This window comes from Crotalus tigris, unplaced genomic scaffold, assembly GCF_016545835.1.
Source record: "Crotalus tigris isolate CLP2741 ecotype Arizona unplaced genomic scaffold, ASM1654583v1 scf7180000017630.2799268, whole genome shotgun sequence".
Taxonomy (NCBI): domain Eukaryota; kingdom Metazoa; phylum Chordata; class Lepidosauria; order Squamata; family Viperidae; genus Crotalus; species Crotalus tigris.
Genome location: NW_024096524.1, coordinates 2615371 through 2633979, shown reverse-complemented (window position 1 = coordinate 2633979; position 18609 = coordinate 2615371). Strand labels below are relative to the sequence as shown.

The 18609-nt window shown below is 38.7% G+C and overlaps 1 protein-coding gene across 6 annotated transcripts in view; it reads left to right on the top strand.

The window, feature by feature from the left end:
• The first annotated feature begins 10048 nt into the window (after positions 1 to 10048).
• Positions 10049 to 18609, top strand: part of PALM2AKAP2 (PALM2 and AKAP2 fusion) — a 260194-nt gene continuing 251633 nt past the window's right edge. For 3 of the 6 annotated variants that reach the window (XM_039334430.1, XM_039334434.1, XM_039334429.1), the window contains exon 1: positions 10064 to 10450. In XM_039334430.1, coding sequence (XP_039190364.1) covers positions 10406 to 10450 — 45 coding nt within the window. In that variant the 5' untranslated portion in view covers positions 10064 to 10405. Of the gene's footprint in view, positions 10451 to 18609 lie in introns of all 6 variants that reach the window. The other 3 variants (XM_039334431.1, XM_039334428.1, XM_039334437.1) reach the window with 2 other exon arrangements.

The window sequence follows — 18609 nt, the reverse complement described above, 5'->3', positions numbered from 1 at the left end:
GGGACATTTTATTAGCTGAAAAATTACATTAATATAAGAAATTAAAGTATATTTGGAGAAATATCACATCCCTTTATTTTACTTAAATAAGTAAATAAGCAGCAGAATCTGTAGAATCCGTCCCTTGATGTTAAGATGTATTTTATATTTTGTTCCTATTTGGTTAAACCTCTTGCTAACAAAAAATGCAGTAGCTTTTCACAAAGTAAAATGGTTGAACTTGTAAGCGTATGCAAACCAGATTGGTATTGACTGTCGGTGTAACATTAGAGTGGCTTTTTAAGTTACATAAAAATGTTACCAGCTGGATGCACAAATGGCTTGTAAATCCTTTAGGCGGTGCTTTCTGTAGAGGCTGAATCTATTCTTCAATTGGGCCTCTCATTCTTAGAATTATCCTCAACATGTCTTTTGAAGCAGATGCCTTTTGAAGCATACCTTCAGTGACTGGGCAAAATTGTAAACATAATTTACTGCCCTTCAAACTTTGTTAGGGATTTGTCATTTTTTAAAAAAAGTAATGAAAGGGAAATACTTACAATAGCTTTCAAGATTGTTTAAAATTTATCTGTGATCCTTTGTAATATTTCTCAATAGTTAGATTAGATCAGAAATGTCAAACTTGCGATGTCACGTGACATCGGGCGACGTATCGGAACTTTTTCCCCATTGCCGGCAATGGGGTGGGTGTAGTTTCCTTGTGATGCATCCGGCCTGCCAGCTGGCAGTTTGACACCCCTGGATTAGATCAACAAGGAAAGGCAAAAAAGGGGATCTAATACATTTGTAGATTATCATACATTTTAAGGAATATAATGAAGATTTTAACATAAATGGGTTTTATGTTTCCAAGACTACGGGATAGAAATACAATAAAATGAATGCTGTCTGACTTCAGCCAGGACTGTTTTTACATGGTGGGAGACTGAAGGCAAAATGCAACAACTCACCACAGCCAACTCGCTACGGTCAACTTACCATAGTTAACTCACCGCAGGACAACTCGCTGTAGGATAATTCAACAATTCCATGACTACAAATAATTTAAAAAAATATTTTAATCTTTGTGATTCACATTTCATTTTGTCCTCCTTTGGCATCCTTTCTTTAATGAATCTATTCCACTATTTTTTCTATATTAGTGTAAGTCTTGTCCCCTGGCAAATTTCCCTGTGGCGAGTTGGCTGCAGCAAGTTGGCTGCGGCAAGTTGTCATAGACCTGAATGAAGGATCCCTGGCAACGACACAATCTCACGTATACTTTAAGAGAGACTGGAGAATTGCATGAAGTTCTAAATTAAAAGTAGTGCAACATGTGGATTTTCTATATAGAATTCACTATCACATTTTCAGCCCTTCACATTGTTGAAATGTGGTGACAAAATGAGTTTGGGCCAGGTTTCCTGAGATTGTGAGAATCAGAGAGCAGCACCTTGGGAAGCAGCATAATTTCACAATGGCAAGAATCACACAACACATGCAGACAGAATTTCTGTATTTTTCTGTCTATAAGATGCACCCTTGTATAAGATGCTCTGGCAGGTGAGTTTCTCCGCACCGATCAGCTGTTCGGTGGAGCACCAAACAGCTGAGCCAGCAAATCCGGAAGTTCAGCCGGCAGACGATCTTGCCCCCTCCCGTTAGTGGCAAGCCCACAGGGGCTTGACACCTGCACCAGGTGGCATGGCAACCCATATAGGCATGCCCTGGGCTGCGGAGGTTACCATTATTTTTCTGTGTATGACGCACCTGATTTTTGAACAGGGTGTTTGCAGGAAAAAAATACCATCTTATACACAGAAAAATACAGTAACAAACTGCATTATTGCAATCTATAAATTCAGCTAGACTTGGAAAAACTATGGGAGACCTTCAGGAATTTCAGGGCTGTAGGCTAGATTGGGGAAGCTGTAAAATATCCTGCAAAAACAAAAAAAGACCTTGCTGCCAGAAAACAACCTGGTTTGTCACAAAGTTTCATGGACTTGTCACAAAGTTACATGGAATTCAGAAAAAACCTGTCTTTATCCAAAGGTATAGTTTTCTTCCTAGAGGCCCTAAACCTAAACCATATTTGTACCCATGAGACCCATTTAGAAAACAGAAAAGTTCCCCCACCCCTGCACTAAATTAACTTTACTAAACTCACAGCAAATGTTGCCTAAATCCTCCATTCAATGGCTGTTTTCACTGAAACTGGCTGGATAAATGTCATTAACTTTTAATTTTTGAGATCAGGTTAATTAGTCATTTGTATGTTGACTCTCTGCAGCATTTTAAGGGAAGAAAATGAAAATAGCGTTCAAAAACAGAGTGTTCCTGAAAGCACGTAAAATGAGAATAATTACAGTGATTTTTTTTTCTAATTCCATTTTACCACTTGGAAATCTCCCACAAATGAAACTGAATCTGTGACTTCTTAAAACAAGTGAATAGGATGATAAGCTATAGCCGTATCCTGCTTTTTTGAGAACTTCCTTGAAAGTAATAATAGAATAGTGGAAACCATACTCAAGATCAAGATTTCAGCTCATGCTTTTAGTGAATGACTTATCCATCCATCTCAGCTCAGCAGGCAAATAAACAGGAATGAAACCCTGTTCTATTTCTGACAAGGTAGCCCACAGAGTTTGAAATTTAAAGATACAGTATCTCTGCTGTTTCTACGAGGGGTTGCCATAAAATATGCTGTAATCTTAACAGGAGTATGCTATATGCATTCCCCAAAGGATTTCTGACACCGAGGAACACTTGAGAGTGCTTAAGTCTGCTCTGGCGTTACCATATAAGGCTTTTTAGTTTCAAGCATGGAAGAATGGCAACTACTCCAAATATCAGTCATCAGGGAATAGATGACAGCAGTGACTAGTTTGCCTTCTGGGGGCCAGATGCATTAAATCTGCCTGCAACAATTACATTTTTAACTTCTATCTAAGAATGTGTTTGTATGATATCCTGGATTTCCTTTTCATAATACGATCACATAATATTCTGTCTACAGGTAAGTTCTTGGGGCTTTATTGTTACTGTTGTTGCTTACATTTATGGAGACTTGGAGTAATCCTGGCCTCTATGCACATACCGTAATTTGAACACAAGGGTCACCCCACAGACACACACAATAAGACATGAAACCTGGGTTTATAAATCACACAAGTGAAGACAGAATCACCATACTACAGTTATTCCAATGTATAAATTCAGCAATATACTGAAATAAAAACATTTATTTATGAGTTGAAACCCAAGGGGAAATTAAGTGGAAACTAAACTTCAGCCTGTGTTGCCCAGAAGTTCTCATTCTAGGAGTTACCCAATGCATCTGGAGAGAACTTATGGAGAAACTTACAGAAATTTTGGGAGAAGATTGTGTCACTCCAGGACTCTGTAATAGATGTAAAGATTATATATCTTATTATTGTATGCATTATTTCCATTTCTCAAGTAATAGCTGATAATGATGGTATCTGGGTGTGAGTGTAGCATAATACTATGTTGCCAGTCTCTAAAGCATATAAAATAAAATGTTGGTTCTACAAACCATGACTATATTACACTTTTTATAAATGAGATCTCATAATGTGGTTCCACATTAATGTAATATCTCGTTAGATTTCCAAACTCAATTCCTTAAAGCAGGGGTCCCCAACCCCCAGTCTGTGGACTTGTACCAGGCCGCGGCATGCCAGCAACCGGTCCGCACAAACAAGCAAAGCCCCATCCATGGAATGCAGCAGCACACAAAACCACACATACTCCGGTCCATGGAAAAACTTCTCTCCACGGAACTGGTCCCTGGTGCCCAAAAGGTTGGGGACCTCTGCCTTAAAGCCTCCAGCCAGAGTAATGGGGATAAGTCCTATGCCAGCACCTTGGACACTTATAAAAGCCCCAATTCTATGAAGAGCTAACTCTGATCCTATAACTTCAAGTTATGATGGTCCCCCTCAAAAAGTACTTATGAACTGGTTTCAAATTTCTGAGCTCCCCCTCTGCAGTCATGTGACCATAATTTATAAAGTTTTTGCTGCAAACTGGAATTTACTTCTGGTTTTTGTCAAAACTGCCTCATAACTATGAGTTCATTATGCAACTTACTGTGGATTCGCTTAACAACCACGGTGATTGCCTTAATGACTGCTACCAAAAATATAATAAAATTAAGTCATTCAGGTGATGACCTGTTTTACGACTGTTACAACTTATGACCATAATGGGCAGGCTCTATTATGTAAGTTGAATCTATTGTATTGGGAACTGTTTAGTTTCTCAGCATTCAGTCAGACTCAAAGCATTGGACTTCTTAATTTTTGTTTTGTTTTAATGTGTTTTTTTTAAAAAAAAATCTTGTTGATTAATTCTTTTCTAATATTAGCTTAAAACTATTCCATTCACTCTTTTCCTCTAGTTTTTATAACATTGCTTAAATATATACTAAAAAGAGTTTAAAACTATTTAGACATATTCTGAAAACAATTTTAAAAATGTTTTAAAATTACTAAAACCAGCACATATTGAGCCTCTCGGGTTGCACCTTAATCTCATTTTTTTTGCCAGATACATGAAAGATCAGATGTTAATATTTCCTATATCAGTATTTGAACTTTGTGAATTCCAGTAGACCCTCCATGATCTGTATCCATAAGAGACTATAGGATCAGAGTGTTTGGATTTTGTGTATTTCTGAATTTCACAATTTGGTTCATTGCATCAAAATGCATTAATCTGTATTTTTCACAATAAAAATATTTAGTGTGGTTATATTTAGACCAACCATATTAATAAGTACATTTCTAAGGAAGTTACATTGAAAAATAGACACAGTATGTACATCCACCTTTTTGTGGATAAGTGACATTCATGAAGTAATAAACAAGGCTATTAATAACAAATACACGCAAACACATGGATTGGAAATAGATTATATGATCCAGGCTTAATGTATACATATGTTGGGGCTGAGGACTAAGAGAGCCTTATTTAGATCATGCCATCTTTTAGAAATATAGCCAAGGCATTTGCTTCCAAATGGAGCATTCGTCCAAATATTAACTCATCTGCATTGACAGTCTAGGAAGACTGCCTTGAAATAATATAAAGAAAGCAATGCTAGTGTGTTTAAAAATACTTTTCATGTGGTCAACTTTCGCATTTTCTTTCAGTAGGTTTTCTTCTTACCAAGCTAGATACAATAAGGATGGGAAACATATGTCCTTCTAGATGTTGCTAATAATCTTTCCCAGCAGTTTCTCCTCTCATGAATCAGGCTGAAGGTTGCTAACTCTTCTCCCTTCCATTGTTACAGTTATTTTCTCCTACTGTCACTCAAGACTCTTTTGGGAGTTTCTAATAGTTGGAACATAACTTCAAGGGAAGTACAGTCAAAGATAGGATTAATTTTTTTTATTCTGGTAAAATTGTTTAAATTACTTTTGTATTAATTTGGTTCCAAGCCAAGACTTTCATTCAGACAACCCTGCTGTCTATGTTTCTAGTTAAACAATCTTTAACAGTGACATAGGACTGGATCATCATTAAGGAACGTGGAACTTGGAGGCACATACAGTATTTTTCTTTACCGAATATTCATTCACTAGCCTTCCAAGTCAGGTTGCCTGTTAGTTGATGAAGGGTATATAAAATTGTAGCTACTAAAACATTTCTAATTTTATCCCTGGTCTAAACAGGCTCTCTGGCATGAAAATAGAATGTTTTCTGTATCATTGTTTCAAGTATCAGTTGTATAATGGATCTTCCAGTGTAGTTTGTTTAGTTTAGTTAAAATATAAAATTCCCTAAGCTGTAAAAAGTCCTATCTTATGCTTATTAGTAAAATGTTGTTTTTTCAGCTGGATGTTGAAGATCTCAAGTAGATCCCATTTTAAGCTATTTCAAATTGTTGTTCAGCAAGTTGCTCATTATTTCCTATAGTATGTAATATTTATATCTTTTATGAAGGGAGTATAAATGTTGATATGAGATACATTATTTGAAGTTGATCCTACTCCAGTCAGTCATATATAAGCCTGATCGCCAAGGATATGGAACCACAGCCAAGGATTTATATCATTCATGTCAAAAGATGTGTGAAGAAAGTGTATTATTGCTCAACTCTGCAACATGTCCCAAAGGTGCTTTTTCAAGCAGCAACTGGACTTTCTTGTTTTTCTTTGAAGACGTTTCACTTCTCATCCAAGAAACTTCTTCTTCTTTGACTGACTCCCCCAAACAACCACTTCATAAATGCATGGCACAACATAGGAGAACAAACCCAACAGGACAAGATTCAAAAATCCATCTGCATTTAAACAACAAAGACCACTCTTTTGAAGACAGCAAAAGTCCACATTTTGGACAGAGAGGACCGCTGGTTTGAAAGAGGGGTCAAAGAGGCCATCTGTGAATATTGAACAGCCTTCTCTCAACAGAGGGGGAAGGATACAACATCATCCATCTCCAGTCTACAACACAGTTCTGTCAGCAGTTCCAAAGGCTCCACACACATTTGCAGTACTCAGGTACTTGGATGAGAAGCAAAATGTCTTCAAAGGAAAAAGAAGAAAGTCCAGTTGCCTCTTGAAAAAGCACTTTTGGGATAACTATGACCTGAATGACTGAGAATCTCCACAGACAAGTCTGCAGCATATTCTAGAAATGAGAGCAAGTTTTTATCAGAAAAATTCATCTCAATCAGCAACATCTGCAGATCTTTCTAGCTGGAATGGGGCATCTGCCTTGGCTTGTGAGGTAGTTTCAATTCATCCTGACTACATATCAGCAGGCTGGTATGGAAATGTATGGATCCAATTTAGCTTGCCCCATATTGGAACGTATCTCTTCCAGCTGAGAAATAATTCAAACGAAATACTTAACATATTGTACAATATCTAGTTGAACAATATGTACTTAATATTTAAATTAAATTTTATCACAAACAATTTAACATGAAGTTTAATGTCTATCTCATTGTTTGATGTTATTCACATATGCAAATTAGGGTATTGGGAAGCAGTGGACAGTTCAGTTTATAGTGATTAGGATTCAGTCTTAGAAAATAAAACGATCAGATGTTCCCATCAATTACTGCTTTAAATATGCAGATATTTGCTTTAAAAGATACTAAGCTAATTTTCCAAAATGGATGTCTATCTGAAACTTCTGGTTTTGATTTTTTATACATCAACTGGTTATAGTGTCAGTTTAGCCTAGCAGTTAAGACACTAGGCCAGGACTTTTCAACCAGTGGTACAGGTACCACCCGTGGTACACTGGCACCTGGCAGGTGGTACGTGGCCCTGTCCAGTCTAGCCAAGTGTAGCGGGTGAGGGAACGAGCCAAAGAGCAGTGCAGGACTTGCCGTGAGAGAGTCCTCAGGAGCTGCAGGGGTAAGTCGAGGACTACCTGTACTTTATCACTTTTTTCCTTTTTTGAGGGGGGTCATCAAGTTTTTGACTGGGGTCATCAAGTTTTTGCTTGTCAAAAGGTTGCAAAAGGGATCACATGACCCTGGGACAGTGTGACCATCATAAATATGAATCAGTTGCCAAGCATCCAAATATAAATCACATGACCCTGGGCATGCTACAATGGTCGTAAGTCATTTCAGTGCAATTGCAACTTTGAACAGGGTTTTTTGGGGGGGGGTTGGTCATCAAGTTTTTGACACCCTGCTAGGTGGTACTCGGATATTGCCATATCCTAAAAGTGGTACAGTCGGTGAAAAGGTTGAAAAGCCCTGCACTAGGCTACAAGTGTTTGAAGTCTGCCTTTGGCCTGGAGCCAGCTGAGTGATTTGGGGTCAATCCCTCTCTCTCTCAATCCCAGGAAGAAGGCAATGACAACCCACTTCTGAAATTTTGCAGAAGTCCAGGTAGTCTGCAGGAGTCAACATTGACTTGAAGGCATTAAAAAATCATTATACTGTTCCTGCATAAACATGTGTATATGTGATATTTGCTAAATTCACCCTTTTTTCTAGAGTTAAGCTAGCTCTCATAATACACTAGGTCAAGCATAAAGCCAATGGTGGGATTCAAATATGTGAACAACTGGTTCTCTGTGTGGATGCCGGAAGTCCATTCTGGGCCTGGGCAAAAAAAAATTGGTTACCGGTTCTGCCGAAGTGGTGCGAACTGGCTGAATCCCACCACTGCATAAAGCTAACCAAGCTTGTCATGTAAGTTGAAATGCAGCCAATGGGTCTTCACTGGTCCTGGTTAAGCCCATTGTGCAAAACCAGCCACGGAATAGCTGTCCAACCAAACCGACTTCCAATGGCACAGATTGCCTGAATGGTCCCACCAATGCACGATCTCACTCTGATTAGCTGAATTATAGAAATTCATCCGGGCTGCTGTAGAAGAAGTTTTTCCCTGCCAGTATATTTTCTTATTAGAAGCCTTTACCAAGATCCAGTTCAGCAAGTCACGAAGTTCAATACGTGTCCGGAGCATCAAACGAATTTCTCCGCACTCCGACACCGACACCGCATCTTTTCCTCACTTCCTCTCCTACACCGCTTATCTTTTACAATGTCTTGCCTGATGAAGAGAACTGGAGGCGTTGAAAGCCTACCAATTTTTCCATTTTTATTTTTCTCTGAGAGTTGAGTTAAGACAAGAGCCCACTTAAGAGGAGGAAATGTTGGGAAACAACGGCAGGGCTGGGAAGACTCCTTCACAGTTCTCCTCTATGCCTTTCCCAGTGCAAGAGTACCTTCCCCAAGGAGCATTTTTTTAAAAACAAAATGAAATATTACAGGGGAAGTAATGGCCTCCTTGTAATCCTTTCCCTACAGGTAAAAAGTCGTGCGGAACAAACCACTGGATGCACTAAGCCAGGAGGGGAAGGTAAGAGCCTTCCCTTGCTCAAGTATACAGGTAGTCCTTGATTTACCACAGTTCGTTTAGTGACCGTTCAAAGTCACAACGGCACTGAAAAAAGGGACTTACGACCATTTTTCACACTTATGATCATTTTAGCATCCTCATGGTCACATGATTTAGGATGTTTGACAACTGACTCACATTTATGATGGTTGCCATGTCCTAGGGTCACCTTTTGCAACCTTCTGACAATGGGGAAGCCAAATTCAATCTTTCAGAGTTATGATCTTTGCACCATCAAAATTCAGATGTTTGGCAACTGGTTCATATTTGTGACCCTTGCTGTATCCTGAGGTCATGTGATCCCCTTTTGCAAATTTCTGGCAAGCAAAGTCAATGGTAAGGTGACCCAACTTTTTTACAATGAGAAAGAGGACACAAATAAATTGAAGAAAAAAATATCGTAAATAAAACATTTTATTCATTGCAACAATACAGAATACACTATAATATGATAAATGCATAATAAAAAACATTTGTAACAATAACATTTTATATTGTAATTATGCTTACATGACTATTATTAGTTAAATGAATACAAAAGAAGGACTGTCCTCCCTAAAGGAGGATGATTGGTCACCTTATCAATGGGGAAGTGAGATTCACTTAACAACCGCAAAGTCAATGGGGAAGCAAGATTCACTTAACAACTCGGTTACTATCTTGTCCACTTCAGCGATTCCCTTAGCAACTGAGGCATGCAAGGTCGTAAAATGGGAGCCAAACTCACTTAACAAATGTCTCACTTAACAACAGGCATTTTGGGCTCAATGGTGGTCGTAAGTCGAGGACTGCCCGTACTTTCCCCACAGATTCGCCCCCTTTACCGTAAACACAATGCAAAGGGCAGAGAGCCGCAGAGGAGCGTGCCGGGGCCGGGCTCCCGACGCCGGGAAGCTCCGGGGCAGCGCTTCATTCTCCTTTTTCCCTCAGCAAGCCCCGCGCTGATAGCGGCGCCCCGGCAGTCAGGCGGGGAAATCCCCTCTTCTGGGCTCCCCGCGGTCGGGCTGCGCCGTCGCCGCGCCTCTCCCCCGGCGCCCTCCCGCCCGCGTCTTTTCGAGCAGGTTCTGCTTACTACAGATGCCGCCGATGCCCAGCCTCCTTTGGTGTGTGAGCGAGCGCTCCAGAGGAGGAGCTAACGCTATGAAACGTCAAGGCGGAGAGGCGAGAAAGGAGGTGGGGAAAAAAAATTAATAAAAGATTGCAGCCCTGCGAGCCGCCCCCTGGACCGCGCTGCGTTGGGATGGCAATGCTGTAGAGTGTGACAGGAGCAGTGGCGGCGCCCAGACGCAGCGATGAAATATAGCTAACAGCAGCCCTGCAGCTGGGAAGCAGGCAAGGCACCAGGCCGGTCTGAAATATGCGCTGACTTCCCGAGCTGTGGTGGCTTTTTGCGACCAGAATCCACCCGCCTTGACTTTTTTCCCCCCCCACTCCGCGGCGTTCAATAACTCGAAAGCGCAATTCCCTCGGTGCCTGCCGGGTCTCTGCGGTTTTGCTGCATCCTCCGCGCGCCCAGGATGGCGGAGGCTGAATTGCACAAGGAAAGGCTGCAAGCTATTGCAGTAAGTCTTACTTCGGTTTGTTTTTCTCGCTTCTTATGTCTGAATCCAGAGCCTTAAGGGTTGCTCCGCATTCCCTCGCAAGAGCTGGACTGATGGCTTTTTCTCACCTCGCCCCCTTCCCCCCCCTTTTAAAATGCGCCCTGGTAAAGTTGTGCTGAGTTTGTCCTTTCGGTTTTTTTGCATTGGCTTCATTGCTTTGTAAAGAGCAAATGGTCTCTGTCTTTGGCCGTGCATCGATGGAGTTGTAGTGGGTTTGCATGTCATTAAGGTGAATAGAGGTAGGTAGATAGATAGATAGATAGATAGATAGATAGATAGATAGATAGATAGATAGATAGATAGATAGATAGATAGGCATGAGCTATTTATGTACAAAATATTTGTTCACAAAATCTAGATTGGCAGTTGCATCAGAATTAAATAGAAGCATAAAGAATGAATTCTCTTTTAAGGGCAGATGCACTCACAATTTGCAGTGGTTTTCTACATACAGTAACAGTTGGCTGTTGCTTTTTGTATTGAGACAAAGTTAAGTACGCTGCACATAGTGTTGGTGATCAGTTTGCAATGCCAATGCTAAAAATTCAGCAGCTTTAGTAAGGTTTTAGTAATTGATTTGTAGTGCTATTCATTCAGAGGTGAGTTCCATTAATTCTCTCAGCTAAGCATGTACTGTTGCTGCCTTGACTGACTTCCTTTGACTCTGAACTGTAACTTCAGCAGCACCTGAAGTCCTTATCTGGGTTTTGGAAATTAAACAGGGTTGGACCAGGATAGTACTTTGATGTGGAACTATTGGGAAATACCAAGGTTGTGGATTGGGCTGGGAAGTCAAAAATAACCCTGGAAGTAGGCAGTGATAAACTACTACTTGCATATTGTTACCAAGTGGTCTTGTGTTGAACTTGACTCAAGGGAGAGTCCCTCACCTGTTTAGTAGTTTCCATTTAAAAAAACAGGTAAAATGAATGTCTACATATATAGGAGTTCCAAGGACAAACCCAGAACCCCTACATCAGGTTACACAACTGTTACACACACACAGAGAGAGAGAGAGAGGGAGAGAGGGAGAGAGATTGAAGAATACCATAAATAGGAATTAAGTAGATCAGCTACCATTGTAATCTTTATTATGATCACCAAGGACTTGGAGGATGATAATATTGAGAGAGAACATACTATGTTCTTGATTTTAAAAAGGCTCATAAGTCCATTCACCATGATAAAAGTTTATCTGAACACCTTTCATCATATAAACTCCATTATAAACCACACCCTTTATTCAAACATCTTGGGCATAAAAACTGGCAGTTGAATAATGCCAGTTTTGTTTGATATTTATGTGACTCAAATATTTGATTTTCTATCAAATATATAATTAATAGGAGGGGGGAAGGAGGAGGAATAAAAACACCAAAAAGAATTTTTGGACTAGTCTTTGTTCTTCTGCATGCATTTTTAATTCTCTCTGAGAAATTTCAGATAAATATAAATTAATGATAATATACAGGAAATTTTATTTGACATTTAAAATCTCTGATCATGCTTAGATTTCAATCGGCTCCTGCAGAATTGATAGTGAATGTATGAGGCATATGATACTATTCTCTGCTTTGAATCTAGAGTTCTTTTATATTCTTATTTCTCCACCCCCACCATGTTTGATCTCTTCCTCTAAGAATGTTTTTGGAAAAAGTTTTAGTTTCGGCTGTTAAGTTGATTGCAATAGGCCCAAGAGATGGTTGTGTGTTTCTGCTCTTCTACTCTGACCTTGTTCTTAAGGTAACTCATGCTGTCCATCAATAATAGTAGTATGGATGCTTTGATCTCCACTTTGTGCTTGGGCTGGGTTTTATACAAGTAGATGTCTGTATATTAACAAGTTTTTTTTCCACACATAGTTTGCCATTATCTCCTTCCTAGGGCTGAGAGGGAGGGACTGGCCCAAGGTCATCCATCTGTGCCTAAGGTGGAACTAGAACTCACAGATTCCCAGTTTTCTAACTGATCTCTTCACCACCAGACCAAACTTACTCTCTACAACCAACTGGGTTTTGCTTTTTCATCCACTCATTACATTTCTTCACTGTCTTATTCCAGGCTCTTTCACACTTGACACTCCATAATGCTCTTCATTTTCTGCTAAGACGGTTTTATCCACTTCCCATTGGTTTTGCTGTCTAAATGCAGCCATCTATGATTTCTTTTATTGTGTCTAGTATAATTTTACTGACTTTTTAACTCTTAAACTGGTTTTGACTATTTAATAAGTAAATAAGCAAATGAATAAAGCACAATTCATGCTAATGTATCTTTTTACCAACTCTAAAATGAGTGGGTAGCATTGACTCAGAAATTACAGATAGTCCTCAATTTATAACCATTCATTTAATGACCGTTCAAAGTTACAATGGCACCGAAAAAAGGGACATTTGGGCCTCGCACTTAGAACCGATCACAGCAACCCCCAACACTCATGTGATCAAAATTTGGGCTCTTGGCCAGCCAGCATGTATTTACAATGATCGCAGCATACCTGGGGTCATGTGATCACGACTTGTGGCCTTCCCAGCTGGCTTCCAACGAGGAAAGTTGATAGAGGAAGCCGGATTTGCTTAACGACTGCGCGACTCACTTAACAACTCCTGTGATTTGCTTAACAATTGTGGCAAAAGTTGCAAAACTTGGCAGGATTCACTTAACAACTTTCTTGCTTAACAACAGAAATTCTGGACTCATTTATGGTCGTAAGTTGAGAACTACCTATAAATAAAAGAGAGACGTTTTTCCCCACAATATCTTTAGAATTTAAACTTTAATGATTAAAACTGAGAATGGATGCTGAATAGAAACGAGTGGGAGGTTCAGCTGTCACCAAATGTTTATTAGTTTGACTGTGCAGTCAATATTCTTAGAATATGCAGCCCCAAGACTAGGTTGCTTTATTAAAATCACCTGCCATGTTGCAATGGTCATGTGGTCATTTGAGATAGATGTTGCCCATATGACTTGCCCCTGTATCATTTGTGCTTCAGTAAGGACCTAAATGCCTACAGAATTGTGAGCTGTTCAGTTGTGTAGATTTATAACAATCTGATCAGTGAGAACATTGTGACAGAATCAAGGCAAGTAGAACATTTGTAATTACTTAAAATTAAATTTCTAAATCTTAAAATTCTGAAATCTGTTGTCTTCCTATTATTTTTCTGGAGTAGACAAGGACTTTTAAAATTTCATAACTTTAAATTATTTAAAATTAAATTTCTAAATCTTAAAATTCTAAAATCTGTTCTTTTTCTATCATAAAGAACTTTTAAAATTTCATATGCATTATCCCTGAGAAATACAGAACTAAAATAGTATTCTTAAGCCTTCTCCCTTCCATCGAATAAAATACATAGGATGCTGTAACATCCTATCTTTAGAGATAAATTTCACTTAGCCAATTTGGTATAGTAGTTAAGACAACCATCGGACTGTGAATTCTAATCCAACTTTTAAGTGCGAAGCCAGCTGAGTGACTTTGGGCTAACCCCTCTCTCTCAATCCTGGGAAGGAAGCAGTGGTAAGACACTTCTGAAATCTTGCCAGGAAAACTGCAGGGACTTGTCCAGGAAGTTGGCAAGAGTCAAAATTGATTCAAAATGCCCCCCCCAACAAAAAATATCAACTTAATCTTCATTGAGTGCTGCAGCCAAACTGTTGGTTGAGACTAATAACTGATAGCCTGCTATGTCCTTGCTGACTCTACTCAATAGGGTTGCTATTATCTGCAAAGCCATATGTGATTCGGATTGGATATTTGGAAAGTTGGGTCATAGTTACTTAGATTTAGGCTGTAGTTGCTTGACTTAAGCCAGTCCATCTGATGTCACTTTCCTTCATTAAGGAAAACAGGGATACAATTACAGATAGTCCTTGATTTATGACAATTGCGATCAGAATTTCCCTTGTTGAACAAGGTAGTTGTTAAGTGAGTCGTGCCTCACTTTACAAGCTTTCTTACTAAGGTTGTTAAGTGAATCATTGGAGTTGTTAAGAGTATCATGTAGTTAAGTGAATCAGATTTCCCCCATTGACTTTGATTTTCTGGCTGAAAAGGTTGCAAATGGCAATCACATGATCTCAGGATCATGTCGTAAATGTGTACCAGTTGCCAAGCTCTCAAATTTTGATCGTGTGACCATGGGGATGGTGCAGTGGTTATAAGTGCAAGTACTGATCATAAGTCACTTTTTTCAGTGCTCTTGCAAGCATTTGCCCATAGTGTGTGATTAAAGAAATTGAAAAATATTGCATCCTAATTTGTGTATTAATCAAGTTAAGCTGGTTTATGTTAAATAGAAACTGTTCTCTCCATCCATATTCCTGATCATTTATACCAGTGGTTCTCAACTTGTGGGTCGGGACCCCATTTAGGGTCGAATGACCATTTCACCAGGGTCACCAAACCATGCTGTCCGCCATTTTTTCCCTTTTCCCTAGCTGTCCTACTCCCTCTTATTGGTGGCCACACCCACTTGGGGGTCACCACAACATGGGGAACTGTATTATGGGGTCACAGCATTAGAAAGGTTGAGAATCACTGATTTATACAAACATTTACACTCTGCTTTTCATTTGTAAAGGCTCCCAGGTAAGCTTATTGATAAATAAAAGATATAAATAAATAAAAGTATCCTTTTCTTTATATTATAATCTAAACAGATGATATAAAAAGAAAAAATAGTGTGTTGGAAAAATAAAAGCTCAGGTGCCAGTGCTGGATGTTCTGCTATTAACTTGTTCACACATAAAGTTGCAGTATGAGACAGTTTGGTGTAGTGGCTAAGGTGCTGACCTAGAAACCTAGGAGACTATGAATTCTAATTATGCTTTATACATGAAAACTGACTGGGTGATTTGGAGCTGGTTACTTTCTCTCAGCCCAAACAACATCACAGAGATACAGTGGGGAATATAGGTGGCAAGAGTATTAGATATGTTTGCCACCTTGAATTGACCAAATATATTTAAAACTACCTGTACCCGGCCACACGTTGCTGTGGCTTAGTCTGGTTAAATGGAAAAGAAAGATAAAATCGTAGCGTGTGTTGCTTTTACATCCAACAGATGTGCTGTTTTTCAAAAAAAGCATGTTTTCACTGTCACAGGTGTGACATCTATATAATAGTAGGTATATAAAAACACGCACGTATTCGAATGCAACATTGTGTCAAAATTTCAAAGCAATCGGTGAAGAACTTTCGGAGATTTAAGATTTTGAACAAATGAACATTTACATTCTTATTTATATAGATAGATGGCAGAATAAAACGATGATGATGATGATGATGATGATATGGTAATATAGTAGAATATGGTAGTTTTTGACCATCTTATCAATATTAACTGGAGTGATAAAGCGAAAGAGAAAAACCCAACATTGCCCATTTCTTTCATGGTTAATTCTATGCACATCTTTCTGGATTCTTCCTGATTTTATGCACACAGATTTTAATTATACAAGCATACCTTGTTTTATTGCACTTTGCTTTATTGTGCTTCACAGACGTGTCATTTTGTTTGTTGGTTGGCTTTACAACCAAGTCTATTGGCACCATTTTTCCAACAGCACTTGCTCGCTTCATGTCTCCGTTCCTCATTTTGATAATTGTTGCAATATTTCAAACTTTTTCAATACTATTAATCAGATGATTAATGGTAGGTACATTGCTGTATACATTTCTTTTATATGCACTGGGAAACCAAGACAAAAATTATGTGACGTGTTTTATTGCAGTACAGGCAGTCCTCGACTTAAGACTGTATTAAGCCTGCAATTTGGGTTGTGGGTCATGATGATTGTAAAGTTGGTCATCACATGACCACACCCAATTTTATAACCTTTCTTGCAGTGGTCATTAAGCAAACCTCTTGTTTCTTATGGGGCATTTTTTGCTGGAAAAGAGAGGTAAATGCCCATTTCTAGGGGAAAAAAAACTGTGAATTGCAGTCACTTGAATGTGGAACACTCCAAACGGCCATAAATGTGTGCTAATTGCCCCAAAAGTGATCACAGGGAAGCAGACATTGAACTTTGAATCTATGTCATAAGCTCCTTTTGGAGGGCGGGGGTGTCTGTCATAACTTCAAATGATCGCTAAGCAACCAATTGTAAATCAAGGACTATCTATATATGCTTTATTATGGTGGTCTGGAACTGAGGTCATAATGTCTCTGAAATACACTTCTATTGCATCACTTACCTATTATGGTTCTTCCTCTGGAACTTCCAAATGGTGCCTGTGATCATTTTGGCCTGGTTACAGGATGGCCTATTCAGTCTCTGTTCCTTCTCCCTGATAGCAGAGGCCAGGACATTCCAAAAATGAAAAAAGGCGCCTTTCTAACTAGTTTGCAGATGATGTTTCTAGATGTTTGGAAATCTAGAAGTGTGTGATTCATTACTTCGAACAATTTCCTGCTTCTCATGTTTAATTTCTGACCCCCATGTCACAGACAAGTTTATTTTTGCCTTGTGACAATTTAGAATTTCCTTGTCTAAAATAAATAAAAGGCCTTTTGTGTTTGAGCTTTGAAGGAGCAGCTAATGTAGTCTGTCAAAGCTTTCCTTTGAGGTTGGCTAAGAAGGGAATGTGAATATCCTTTGCCTTTTTTTGGCAAGTGTCTTTGCATGCTTTTAAATATATTTGTTTAAAAGAGTTGATCAGATTATTTAATACTAATATGGCTACAGATGGGACACTGTTACTGTTATGAGAAGCTTCATATCGATTCCTTGCCTGAGAAGCTCTCAATTTATGGTTGGCTCCTGCCTCAGAGAGAGACTGTTGTCTCTCTTACGATTTTCAATGATACTGAGACAAAGGTTTTTTTAAAAGATACACATATTAATAGGAGGGAAAGTCACTTTTGCCAGTTCTAACTTCCGGTCTTTATGGTGAATGGTTAAATTTTATTTGGGAAGGAAAGTACAAAGTAGGGATAATCAGTTTCATGGAACAGTAGTAGACAAGGCATTTTGCTTAGCACTTTTTCCCATATTCTAGAACAAAAATCGTTCTGATTAGAACACATATGTGATGTGTCACTTCTTTTCAAATTTTATCTTTGTACAAATAATGTTTTCCTTGAAAGCCTAATTCAAATGACCAACATAACATTCTGTAATCAAAATCAAGTTAGAAACCAGATTAAAAAACTGATAAAAGCATATATTATAAACTCATGGATGAACATCAACTTAGTTTACCTTTTGTTCTTTGAGTGATCTACTTCTGAAATCAAAACACAGGTACTTAAATAGAGTGGCTGGTTGTATTGAATTGTAGCCTGAGCTCTTCTGTGATTAAAACTGTTGAAGAATTTATGTCAGGAGATAGACTGAGTAAATGATACATTTTTTTTTTTTTGTATATCTATACCTTTACTCAGGATCACTCCAGCTACATATTACAAGGATTATTTATATTACCTGGATGAAATACTACATTTCCAAGACAAGGGCTTCTATAGGATTTTTTTTAAACTGTGTAAATTGCATGATATTCTGGTTTAGGAAAGAAATGATTTAGACTTTGCAACTAAAATGTGGTTTGACCACATTTTACTTGCATCCCAATTTGGCCGTCCCTCTTCTTATATATTGGAGTATGTATCCTTTGCTTCCAGTTTATGGGAACTAGACTTTCTGGAGCATCCAATTCATTATGCTTTAATTTCCATGATCAGAAAATAAAGAAGAAAATTCAAAACAAAGTCACTGCCAGTTGGCGAAAACATGGCAGTCATTACTTTGTTCCTGAAACCTGTATAAAATCACCATATTCTAATCTCTCTCATTTACCATAGACCAATGTTTCTCAATCTTGGCATCATGAAGTTATGTAGACTTCAATTCCCTAACCAGCATGGCTAGGTGGAGAATTCTGGGAGTTGAAGTCCCCATATCTTTGTCTGCAAATGCCAAGGTTGAGAAACATAAATAGATCAAAGGAAAGCAGACTCCATGGAGATTTGTAAGAAGATTCTCCTAGTTTAAGACTAGTAGTTTACAGGAGAGGCAACCTTAGGGAAATAAGTAGTACTGTACATTTGCTTTTTAAGTTTGTTCAAGTTTGTTAGTGCCACACTTAAACCTAGTAGAAAAGGCCAAG